Source organism: Schistocerca gregaria, chromosome 1 (assembly GCF_023897955.1).
Source record: "Schistocerca gregaria isolate iqSchGreg1 chromosome 1, iqSchGreg1.2, whole genome shotgun sequence".
NCBI lineage: Eukaryota > Metazoa > Arthropoda > Insecta > Orthoptera > Acrididae > Schistocerca > Schistocerca gregaria.
The window spans coordinates 810,633,661-810,647,168 of NC_064920.1; the positions used below are offsets into that span (position 1 = coordinate 810,633,661).

Sequence of the window (13,508 nt, forward strand, 5' to 3'; positions counted from 1 at the left end):
GGAGGAGGAGGAGGAGGACAGAGAAAGAGGGAGGGGGAAGTGGACAGAAATAGAAAAGAGGAGGAGGTAGACAGAGAAAGAGTGGAGGAAGAGATTAACAGAGAGAGTGCAGAGGAGGATATAAAGGTAGTTAGGAGGAGATAGATGGGGCCCGAAGAGATGGACTCAAGGAAAGAGCAAATGGGCAAAAGGATAAGGGGCAGATGGACAGAAAGTGTGGGGAGAAGCAGATGGACAGAGAGAAAGGGCAGAACAGCAGATAGACAAATAGAGAGGCAGGAGGCAACAGGAAGTGGAGTGTGGTAAAGGCGGACAGAGAAGGGGGGGCGGGGGGAGAAGGAGATGGATAATAGAGAGGAAGATGGAGGAGATGGGCAGAGAGTGAAGGGGAGGAGAGGAGATGGACTAATAGAATTGAAATACATATATACCTGGGCAATGCGGGATACTCAGCTAATTTTCCTTGAACGGAGAAAGATTACAAAGGGGCTTTTATGTTCATATACGTATTTTGACATGTGGAAAAGATAAGGAAAGGTTCACCCTGTACACATTGATGAGAGATTAATACATAAGATGTGTTTCTTGCTTAAGCAGTCAAATTAGTGATTCTTGTAAACAATGATAAATGTGAAAGGGAGATATAACTGATTGAGATGAATAACTGCTTGTTTTGAACCATTCTGGTCTGTGTGATTAATTTTTGACTGGCTGCTTTATCTACCTAATGCTGGTGACCTCTTTTTATGCAGTTGTGTCACCATCTTGCAAATTCTCATACAATTAACAAAAAGTAGCATTATACTCAGATCCTTACCTGCTGCATGTAACTGCTTTGTGGTACAGGAGCTGGCATATGGGGTTGAGGCATATGACTTCCCACATGACCCATCATGCCCTGTGAAAAGAATATTGAATCATCAGGTACACAATTCCCTTCTTTTGGTGAGTTTAGTATATGGACTTTATTTACTTGCACAGACCAAGACAAGATATGAGACATATTTGTTGAGGTGCATTGCTCTACAGATTAAAAGCTCAGATTTTACATATGTAAAAGCTGCCCTTGCCCCCCTTACAACATATAAAACATCTTTGAAACAACAGACATTCTGGTTATTCCAAAAAGTAATCAGTTCAATGAAAATTCACATGTAAAAAACATAGACCTACTCTGCAAACCACTGCTTGGTGGATGAACCATATGCCACAGTTCCTTCCTGTTCCAGTTGTATATGGAATGTAGGAAGAATGATTGCTTTAATGCCTCAGTGTGTACTGCAAGTTAGTCTAATCTCAATTCTGAGGCCTCCAGAGGAATGATATGTACGGAGCAGAAGTATTTTTATAGATTCTTCACTCCTGAAACTTCTGCATGGTTGACTTTATAAGCAAGTTTTCAGGAGATAACTGACTATCTTCAAGCGTATGGCAATTCAGGTTTTTCAGCATTTTTGTGACACTCTTCATCAATTCAGACAAACCCATGGAAATTTGTGCTGCTCTTCTGTGAAGACGTTCAATTTCCTCTCTTAATCCTATATGGTACGGGTTTCATGTGGTATTTTTCAATAAGATGAATTAACACCTAAAGTGAAGATACTATCTTTATGTCACCAGTTGAGACAAAGAGGCACCATAATAATCAAATGAGTTAGTAAATCTGATAGTAGAACTTTAATAGTTGTTATAGGTAATGAGAGAAATTACAAGAGAAAAATGATAGTAATGGTGAAGTGTGGAAATGGCATTTAATTTTTCTCTGTCAATATGTAATAAAGGCAATACATGGTGCTCTCTCATTCCAAAAAGCACTCTGGAAAGGCATGGAGTTCAACCTAAGATGCTTAAGCACAATCTGGAGACTTGAAAGTAGCAATTTAACAGGCTGACTTCTGCACAAAGGCTATTATGAACCTAAAGGTTCAACATTAGTAATAATCTTTTTTAGCAATATGTTCTGTGTGAATCATAATAAATGTATCATACCTGTTGCTGCTGTTGTGGGGGTGGCTGCTGGGCAGCACTCCTGTCAGGTATCATTGGTCCCAGCATTTGTGACTTTTTGTTCATGCCAGCCATCTGTTGTTGCTGCTGCTGCTGCTGTTGCTGCTGCTGCTGTTGTTGTTGTTGTTGTTGTTGTTGTTGTTGCTGCTGCTGCTGCTGTTGTTGCTGCTGCTGCTGTGGAGGTGGTGCAGACATAGGAGGTGATGGTAATGCAGTAGGTGGCGAGTAACCACTATACCCCCCACCATATCCACCGTACCCTCCATACATATTCTCCGATTCACCAGCTCCCTAAAACAACAAATCAATCACAATATGCAAATTTATAAATGTTTTGTAATATAAATAAATGCATTAATATGACAAATAATTATTTTACAATTATATCACTTAACAGGAAGGAATACATTTCATGAAAGACTAAATTGTAAAAGTGATTCTTTATGGGCTTGATCATTTTAAGTTATTATAGTTGTGTGCCTATATCTGTGACTATACCTGTCATATCTTAAGTACAAATGTCATTCAAGTGGTTATTACTTTTTTTAATATTTTTATTTGATTTGACACTAAGCTAATTGTGATGTCCTACTCAAACCATCAAGACAGACCCAAAGACACTGGATACACTGTTTGTCTGTGCTAAGACATTATATATGATAAAATTAAATCATATTTTAATCTAATTTGGCTGCTTTCCAATACATATCATCTGTCTTCATGTAGCTACTTCCATGTAAGTTGACAACTACTACCTGCTTTGTGTTACTATCTAATTATTGTGCCACAACCCACAAAAACAGCTAACCTACTCTGGTTATACTTTTACCACACGGAAACAATCAAAGTTGTTTTTATTAATATTTTACAGCACCTCAAGTTTTACAATGACAAGCTGCAAACCTTTTCTACCATTACAAATCATCACTTTCTTCCTTTGTGGGAATGTACAAACAGATGTTGCAAAACTCTTATGACAATTAATTATCAACTTGACCTTTATTAAGTTATATACTTCCTCTTTAACACTGACTAATGGCTAGAGGACAAACGAATGGCTGAACAAACATTCATAACAAGGCAGAAGGTAAATGCTACCAAGATGAAAACTAAAGACCTTTGGAGAAAAGAGAAGTAGCCATACAAATATCAAGTGTGCAGGTGGTGAGGCAGTACTAAATAAAGAAGGGAAAGATGAAAGATGGAAGGAATATGTAGAAGGACTACACAAACAGAAATGAACTTATGGCAACATTGTAGCAAGGGAGGAGAAGGAGGTAAATGGAGATGAGATGGGAGATACAATGCTGCAAGAAGAATTTGACAGAATGCTGAAATATCTTAGCTGAACAGGTCCCCTGGAGTAGATGACATTTCTTTAGAATTATTAAGATGCTTGGTAGGGCCAGCCATGACAAAACTATTCTATTTGGTGTGCATGATATGAGAGACAGCCAAAATACCTTCAGAATGTAATCGTTTCAATTCCACAAAAGGCAGGAATATTACTGAATTATTAGTTTAATAAATAATGACTGCAAAATACAGACACATATTATTTACAAAAGAACGGAAAAACTGATAGAAGCCAACATCGTGAAAGGTCAGTTCGGGTTCCAGACAAATGCAGGAATTTATGTGGTTATACTGATCCTCAACTTATCTTAGAAGATAAGTTATGGAAAGGCAAACCTACATTTGTAACATCCATAAATTTAGAGAACACTTTTGACAATGTTGAGTGGAAAACACTCTTTCAAATTCTGGGATTTTACAGATTAAATACAGGGTGTGAAGGGTTATTTACAATTTGTACAGAAATAAGACAGCTGAAGGAATGAAAGGAAACAGAGGTTGAGAAGGGAGTAACACAAAGTTGTAGCCTCTCTCCTATGCTATTCAATCTGTGCACTGAACAAGCAGTAAATGAAACCAAGGAGAAATTAGAAAGGGAATTAAAGCTCAGGGATCTGTGACAATGGCATGCACATGTAACAACTCTATGGTACGATCATATTTTCAATTTATTAAAGATCTGAGATACTCTATATATTTTACCTTGTAATCGAAATGAAATAGATGTAGAGACATGAAGTGGTTATAGGCTTCTTGGGTGATGTAACACTGTCTCCAAAATGCATTTTTTCACTATAGAAAAAGTAATGATAGAAGACACTCAGACAGTTATGCCTCTCAACATGATATAATTATTTTAAATTTTCTAAAAAGTCTGACAAGAGAATATCCATTTCTTTCAACACATGGTGTTTTCTTTCTTTGTCTCTTCCATCTTCAGCAGATGAGGGTGCTCAAATTGAGCTCACTGCTGTGATTTCACAACAACATAGTTCAGTTAGGCACAGAAACTGTTCACACACATTTGCAGTGAAGCAACAGGGAATCTTAGTGTACTTGTGCAATAAATTCACATGCATTTGTGTGTGTAGCTAGGTTAAGAGGACATTTCTGTCATATGTTCCACTACAGGGCTGTAGTACAAAAAACATATCACTACCACTTCTTGGTCACAGTGCAGTGAAATACAATGTCACTATTTTCTATCCAAAAAGTGTGACTTTAAAGAGGCATAACAAAACTTTGCACCAGTTAAAGAATGTGGAAATCAAAATTTAGTAATTACAAACAGTCTCACCTTTGACACCAAGCTAGCCCGGTATGCTGCTAAGGCCTTAAGGTACTCTTTTTTTGCTGCCTCCGTTTTCTTCTTGTAAACCTATGAACAATATCATACAATGCTATGTACATGCAGACAATAATTATGAAATACATCACAATTTATGATACACAACTGTAATAACATGATGATACATTTGAGGAACATGTCAAAGGTAATACAACAGGGAGGTGACACTGCCACTTAGTGGATGTTTTGGCTTTCTGGTATTGCCTCATGCTGACTTTTACAGCTGATTAATCTCCATGTCATGGAAATACTGATAACAGAAATAATAAGCACTGCTAATTTTGCATATAAACTATACAAATAACAATTGTGATAGAAGTACGTCCTTCAGTCGGACTATACACTAACTTTAAGACACAGGTTCCCCCCAATATTTAGGATCTAGAACATGATCTTTCAGATATTAAATATCACTCACACACACACACACACACACACACACACACACACACACACACACACACACACACACACGCTACATTTGAAGTTCTGATTCTGTTGCTTGGGGGATATTTTTATTTGAACACATTAGTTACAGAATTTAATTGTCTTGTTGTTGATATTATTATTATTATTATTATTATTATTATTATTATTATTATTATTATTATTATACACATGTAGGCCACTAGTGGACCAGGTGAAGCACCAACTTGAGGTGCAATTTTCTCATGTGCCACACTTCTTTCATCTTATCACTGTTTTTTCTTCCTTTCATTCAACCAATCTCAAATTTGTTACTTCATGGTTCACTCTCCACTTAAGCACTTTGTGCTTGAAAGTCTGTCTGTCATGTATATCTGACTGTTATGCCAGCAGTTTTCCATAATGCTCTCCTCATCTTTTGATTTCTCTGTGAGGTTGTTTCTGTATGTCATTTGCCTGTATCATCTCCCAGCAACACTTGAATTTATTAAATCTTTTTAGCTCAACATACTTCTTGATACCTTTCTTTGAGTGAGTTGACATTGTCCTCATATTGAGTTGGTAACATAACTCAGCCACTCTCTGGCCATTCTTGCTAATGAATCTATCCCCTGAGCATTGTTGTATCATTCATCTGAATGTCTTTTCATTACCTAATTGTGAGTTCAAATCACCAAATAAAATTGTAACATCCACTTTGGGAATTTTTATCATGGTTTTCTCCAGTTCGGCCCAGTACTTACTGACCCCTTCGTCTTTCTTTTTAACTGGTTTACTGTTACACATGGTTGGATTGTTGTGGAAACTTATTAGAACAACTGAGCCTCACTGTCATCAGTCTGTTGTTTATTGGTGTCGTTTCTGTTACTGACCGGAGGAGCCCCTTGTTGACTGCAATGGCCATTTCCAGGAGCAGTGTTCATTTGCTGTTTTCTTGTCTGTTTTGTTCCTAAACAGTCCGTAGTTACTGAAGACTATAATGTTGTTGTTTGTTACACAGGTTCCTTAAACATACTGTATCTGGATCTTTTGTTTGTCCAGCATCATGCATGTAGTTTCGCTGGTCTGATTAGTATACTGGTGTTCAATGTACCTATATATGTCTTCACTTTGATGGAAAGTTTGCCAGAGGTCTCCGACTCACTCTTTTTTTTTGTGGTAAACCAAACTCCACAGAATCCAATAGTCCAGTTGCAGTGCTATGTTGGGGCATCAGTGGATTGGTTACCACCTAGAGTATTGATAGTATTCCTCCCTCAATTTGTGTGTATGCTTGGTTTGTTAGTCCAGCTTTTGCTGAGAAAATGGAGCTGGAGTGGTTAGTTCCAGAGCTTCGTTTGAAACCACACCAACTAGATGAACAGATGCTAACCTTTAGTCGCTCATTATAATGTGCCACATTATTTTATTCATTCATTCATGAAATGTATTTGTTTAAATGAAAAAAATGCTGATGGTTCATCAGAAACAAGAGTGTCATCAGGAGTGCCGCAGTGAAATGTGACAGAACCAGAACCACTGTTATATTCTGTATACATAAATGATCTGGTGAACAGAGCGGCAGCAATCTGCAGTTGTTTGCTGATGATGCCAGGGTGTACAGGAAGGTGCTGAGGTTGAGTGACTATGGTATGATATAAGATAGTTAGACAAAATTTCTAATTGGTGTAATGAATGGCAATCAGCACTGAATATAGAAAAATGTAAGTTAATGCAAATGAGTAGGAAAAACAAACCCATAAAGTACAGCTGCAGCATTACTAGTGTTATCGTTTAAATATCTCGGTTTAAAATTGCAAAGCAGTATGAGAATTTTGAGGAAGTGTGGTTCAACTGTAATAGCTCGGGTTAAAGGAAGACATCAAAGAGGCGGACTGCTACATTTGTTACTGGTAGGTTCGAACAACGCGAAAGTATTACGGAGATGTTTGGGGAGCACAGCTGGGAATCCCTGATGTGATGAGAAGCACACTACTGGAAAAATTTTGAATACTGGCATTTGAAACTGACTGCTGAACGTTCTACTGCAGCCAACATATATTTTGCGTAATGACCACGAAGATAAGATACAACAAATTAAGGCTCATACAAATGCATATGCAGAGTCATTTTTCCCACACACTATTTGCGAGTGGTACAAGATAGGCCACGCACCATACAGTGCTTTGCGGAGTATGTATGTAGATGCAATAAGTAGTTATTTTCTCTTTTAACAAACAAAGAAGTTCGATATTTTGTTTTTAAATTTGTTGCTACATTGTTTACATCATCGATACTGCGAATCGATGTTTACGTTCTCAAATTTTGCTGTCCTACTTTATTATTTGATGGCTCTGTCAGCAGTGTACAGAGACAAAAAACTAACTGCTGGAATTCTTATGACTTCAACGGATTCAGACACACGCAGCGCAGGGCTCAAGTAAAGGTGAGTAAAGTGGACACGGCAAACAAACATGGTGGAAGCAGCCTTCAAAACACCATCTTCTATTTAATAACTGAACGTACTGCACAACAGGACCAATAGTATTGTACAGGCGGGGCAAAACTTTACGAAAAGTATGCAACTGTTGAAAACAGCTTGCCACGTGGAATAAATTTGATCCTTACTATTACACTACAGAGAGCACTGTGTGCATAGTCTGTCATTGCATGGCTGATCGTCCAAAGCCAAATAAATATAACAGAATTTAATCTTCCGATTATCAGTATTCATTTGCGCCATCGAAGTGAAATATAAATGGATAAGACACAGGTCAAGTTATAATCATTTCAGTAGAAATTAAACAATATCTTAGCACACAAGTTGGTCTCTGCTCATATTACTGTTCATAATTCGCAGTGTACTGTAAGTATCGTCGCTGAAATTCCTTAGAGATTTTCCGAAGTAAAACTTTACTGAGATCTTATCAAAGAAATTTTGAGATATTTTACAAACATTTTTATCTACTTCACCGAGATTGACAATTTTCAGCAAACCCTTTGGACAATGATGTAAGTTTCTCCACAATTACTTTAATCCAGTCTCAATTTTAATGTGGAATAAGTCATACAAAGGAGTGTTCACATTTACCCTTTACTTTCCCGGGGCCGTTATTTCCTTGTTCCTTGCATACCGCACCCGTGAAAACTTCAAACTCTCTCTTATATTAGCATCTGAAACAAAAGTGAGCTGAGATAGATAGCTGTTCCTCATCCCATTGGAAGTTTCTCTGTTGGCTATATTTCACATTCCTTGTCTCTCCTACCATTCCCGCGGCGTCCTTGAATGTTTGATCTCACCCTTGCACTTTATCGCGGTGCTTTTGTTTTCTTCAAGACGCTGCGGAAGCATTCAACATACATCTATGCACTAGTAGTTCGTGGAAACATCTCGCTCCCTTAAAAAGTAACACTGTTGAAAAACGTGCGCCAAATCTCGTTGAGAATAAATCGGGACCCTTACTGTAAAATATACGTCAAACAGGCAAATAATGGAAAAGCTGCTTTCTGGATGTGTCATTGGCGTGTGTCACGATGACGTTAAGTTTTCTACAGCGCGTCGTTCTCTTAGCACTGGATGAGTCACAACACTGCATCCCTTTCTTTCAAGAAAAGAATACTGCTCTTGTGCGACGCAGAGTTGCCATATCGAAGATACGCGCAGCTGGGATATGTTACACGATTCGAAAAGGTACCTAGCGTTGGTTTTATTCTCCTCTCGGATTCTGATGCACCACCAGACTTTTGATTTAGTTCCCCCCCCCCCCTCTCCCACGTTGTTCACGTGTGCGCATCTCTTCACGTCTTTTGTCAAGTCCGCGAAAAAAATTTACAATGCGTGCCTCATTTTTGTTTATATGTCTGTTGTTTGAAAATGGTATTTGTTGCAATGTGACGTTCTAGATAATCGGACCGGAGTTTGAACCATCCATCATCCCCAATGTCAGCCCATAACCTTACAATATTACGCCATCTCTCTCAGTCTTGTGAGATTCATGTGTGCTAAATAAATTCGATGCGAATCGTTTCACAACGCACAACGTGTGACGTTTATTTTATATACATGCCTCCTGTATCTGGTCGAAGAATTCCCAGAGGTTTGATACCAGATCTACCTCTGTATTATTTAACATCATACTCTGCGTTCGTCGATGATTCATTGTCTTGTATCTGAACATCTTATCTGCTGCAAACGTCCCGCGTCGGAATCTCTTTCTCGTATACTGAGAAGGGGTTGTTGCTCATAGTGGTAGTATACGCTTCAGCAAAGATTTTTTTTTAAATGTACTGTTATAGTTGATACATGATCTCCATTTTGCTGTTTATTCTCGAATGTTCTTGTTGAACTGATACAGCAGTGCAACTTTAACCAATTAACGATTGTTGTTTATAAGTGCTGTTATCAAAACTGTTGTGTTTGCCATCGCTGTCAACTGTCAAAATACCGCATGAATTTCTTCTCTCACAACAATTCCGCAAGACGTTCGTAACTTATACATTTTGGGTAAACACTGTGCTTCTTTATTTTATTCAGTGACTTCAATCGCAATGGAATTCTGAACTGCATTCCTACGACGATAAGCTCTTATAGACATTGCGTAAAATTCTGCAATTAGTCTCGAACGACAACGAAACACAAGACAAAAAGGGGGAAGAGTCCTTCTCACTAAACGAATTCTTGTCTATTAGCCACCCATCGCCACAGAACGTCTGAGGGACGCGCAGAAGACTGCTACTCGTATACATCTAATACTAAAGGTCATGTCAGGGCGAGGTTATTTGAAGTGGAGCACAAGCTCAGATTGGAGAAAGGATTGCAAAGAAAACCGACCGTGTCCTTTGCAAAAGAACCGTCCTGGCATTTGCTCTGCGCGATTTGGGGGAACTAAGGGGAACCTAAATCTGGATGTTCGGCCGGGTATACACAGCTTCGTCCTCCCATTAATGTGATTACAATTCGCCGCCTCCCGTGGTATGCTGTTGAATGTATCCATATTACGAACGAATTGTATGCGGTCTGCGTACAGTTTCATAACATTTTAAAAAGGAAGCTCTTCCATTATTATTGTTGGATGTGAAAACTGGGCTCTAACGTCTGGCCTAATAGAGTAAACTGAATCATCTGAAATGAGGTTTCTCCGTTATGAAGCAGAATACTCGCCTCTATTATCAAACAATAATTACTGACCCCTGGCTTTGTGCTCATATTCTGGTTACCCAGTGTAACAAACATCATTCTGTTGTACCTTTCCGGAATCATGGAAATGTGTACTTTTATTTCGTGTATGAATATTACATTTTAATTACAGTGGGGGCGATATACGCTGTAATGTGTAATAAAAAGCAGTTTTTGGTGAGTGTCAACTTTGAGGGGTCATAGAAATCAGACCGTAATTAGGAAAAACATTTTCTTTGGATTGTTTCAAGATGCAGCCTTGTTCTATTTGCAGGCGAACTTCCCGTTATTTTCTGGTTAGTCGCTTCGCCGATATGTCTAACAAAACGCTGCGGTTGAGGTTACCGTTGTAGCTATTCCGGCGTTGCTAAGCTTTAACTTTTGCTTGTTACACCGTGTGTGTCGTTACTAATGAACACTCCCCGTGTTTGTCAGTTAAGAGTTTGTAAAGCAACTGTATTATTAGGCGCAACATATGCGAGGGTGTTGTAGAACGTAGTTCACAAACCAAAGTGCTGCTGCTGTTGTTATGAACAATAAGCGCTTATTCACCAGGAAGAAGAGCAACTTCGTACTAGTTTTCGAATACAGCATTACCGCATTCAGTTGCCGTTGCGAGTAGAGTGCAATAACATGGGAAATTCGAAGTGAACGCTCGATATACAAGCAGCTCCGAATAAAAATGAACAATAAGATGTACATTGTAACAGTAAAAGTAAAATCATTTAGCTGGAATAAATTTTGCGGACAGAATGACGTATAAAATACGATATACCTTAATCGCTTTCGCTGCTGACTGAGGTCTCGTTGCTGCTATTGCAGTCGTCTACTTGGATCAGTAATGGTTGGTTGTGTTGCTATGTGGGGTCTTTGTGATGACTCACTGCATTCATCCAGGCACTTTGTGGAACAGTTTCCAGAGTGCAGAGAAACTGTAACGTGTTACGTATCTTAAAATATTTGCTCTCCTTTGCTACCTTGTTCTTGATAAGCGCCCAGGATAAGTCCAATGGCGATGGAATCGCAGTGGCCATAGGAAACAAAGAAAGTCTGATTTCCTTGTCCAGTGAGCGCAATAAACTTCCGAAAGGTATTCTTGTGACTTGGTGTGCGCACTCGCGCGTGTCATAGATGTCGTGCTCTAGTAAATTCCTCATACGATGCGGCACTTGATGGAAGCAACAAATTATTGCTTTCCATCCATTCAGTAATGGATTTCGTAGTACTGAATTTATCATCATGTGATATAGAACCGGATCTGTTGGTAATTTTTCGAATACGCTCGTAATTCACTCTGTAGTATCAGGCATTCATCTCAGAATGATAACTGCACCTCCTTGTTGCCATACACGAACCCATCTTCGTTCCCTATGTGGCATCTTTTTTTTTTTCCTGCAGAAACACTGGTGTTTTGAATTCCTCCTTTCCAGCCATTCCACTCTTGAACCCTTGCTCTATGATAAAGGTATAGATTTCCTGATGCGTAAGTCATTTTTCGTTCCTATCATCCAAACTTTCTGGAATGATTTGCACTACGCCAACGCTCATCAGTGTAATAAATAGTCCCCTAGTGTTTGGCAAGTGTCTTATTTCCCTCAATAACTCGTTTCTTTTTCCTGTAACTCGCTTATTTTCCATCCCATGCCAAATTTCCGAATTGAACCCAATGGTCTGTTTCACTCATACCAGGAATGTCTTTCATTTCAGTCTTTAGCTTTTCCAATTCGGCAGCTACTGTTGGAAACTGCTTTGCCACATAGAAATCGTGGATGTTCTTTCTTGTGCCTCCGTCTGAAACGTGTTCAATGGAAAATTCTGTCGCCTGCCGGTACTCCTTTTTGGTGCTAAAAAGAATGAAGTTTCTCTACATCCTCGCAAAACGCGCTTCATTGTACTTTCACTAATACCGGCATATTACTGGCTGTGATACGGGACAACTTCCATCCCGTTCTTTTTCGGCCTCAAAGTAATCAAGTGCACTGAAAGCGGCTGATAACCATGGAAGTCCGACAACTCTGTCAAAGGTGCATGATTTCACCCAAGTGTAAGGCAACTATAGTTCAATGGATGGACAGGTTGTATGATTGTTTCCTACTGACGGGAAGCCACGACGTGAACACTGCAACAATGAATAACAACGTGTACATACTGTTCACAGATCCGGAAACATGGCATACGCGAGCACGTGGCCCATATTGACGCAAAAGTAAGTAATATTAGTTATTTATGTAACGATGATGATGTGCGGCGCTAAACTGCGCGGTTATCAGCGGCCGTACAAATCTCCAACCTTTGCTCAGTCCAATCTCGCCACTTTCATGAATGATGATGAAATGATGAGGACAACACAAACAAATGTCGAGGCAGATGAAAATCCCTGACCCCCGCCGGGAATCGAATCAGAGACCCCGCGCTCGGGAAGCCAAAAGGCGACCGCGTGATCACGAGTTGCGGAAGTGGTTTATGTAGACTAATGTACATATAAAAATAACTGTGAAAGGCAACAATACATCTTGAATTTACACTTTTCGTCTTGAAAAATACATATTACCATTATGCGAAATGCGGCAATCTACATCCACCATTATTAGGACAAAACGACTAATCGGAAAGCAACGAAAATTCTCCTGTAAGTGGAGAGCTGTTCTCTTTAAACTTTGCAAAGGAACTTTTTTTTTGCTCCTAATTACGACCCGAGTTCTACGACTCCTCAAAGTTAACACTCGCCAAAAATGCTCGAAAAAGTACACTTTCTCTTAAATATTACCTCATATGTCGTCCTTTTTCCAAACAAAATGAAATATTCATACATCAAATAAAAGTAGATATTTCCACGATTCCGGCAATGTGCAACATTTCGGTGATCGTCACGCTATGTGACCAGAATATGAACTCCAAGTCAGGGATGAATCATTATGAAATGAATAATAGATATATAAAGATGTTGATATTAGCTAGGAAATAAATGTGGAGTGACGTGCAGATCCTATTAAGGAAAACAGAATCAACTGGAAGAATCACGTTTAATGCGTGGAAGTAACAGAATCAACGAGACTGCTTTGCATTATAATCACATACGAAAAAAAATACTGACCACCCTTTAAAAAGGTAGTGACAGTTTGGAGGCAGAATAGGCCAATAGTTCCAATCCACGATGACGCTGATGACTAAAAACGAAGTACACGTATTACGGTTTCGTCACTTAAAAAAATGACT

General features: G+C 39.0%; 1 protein-coding gene across 6 annotated transcripts in view; it reads right to left on the reverse strand.

Annotated features, from left to right (window-relative positions):
* LOC126270800 (TOX high mobility group box family member 4-like) overlaps window positions 1-13,508 on the reverse strand; it is a 451,035-nt gene that overhangs the window by 16,724 nt on the left and 420,803 nt on the right. For all 6 annotated transcript variants that reach the window (XM_049974099.1, XM_049974101.1, XM_049974102.1 and 3 more), the window contains 3 exons: window positions 4,661-4,741; window positions 1,990-2,298; window positions 818-898 (listed from right to left, as the gene is read on the reverse strand). In XM_049974099.1, the coding sequence (XP_049830056.1) occupies window positions 818-898; window positions 1,990-2,298; window positions 4,661-4,741 (471 nt within the window). The remainder of the gene's footprint in view (window positions 1-817; window positions 899-1,989; window positions 2,299-4,660; window positions 4,742-13,508) is intronic.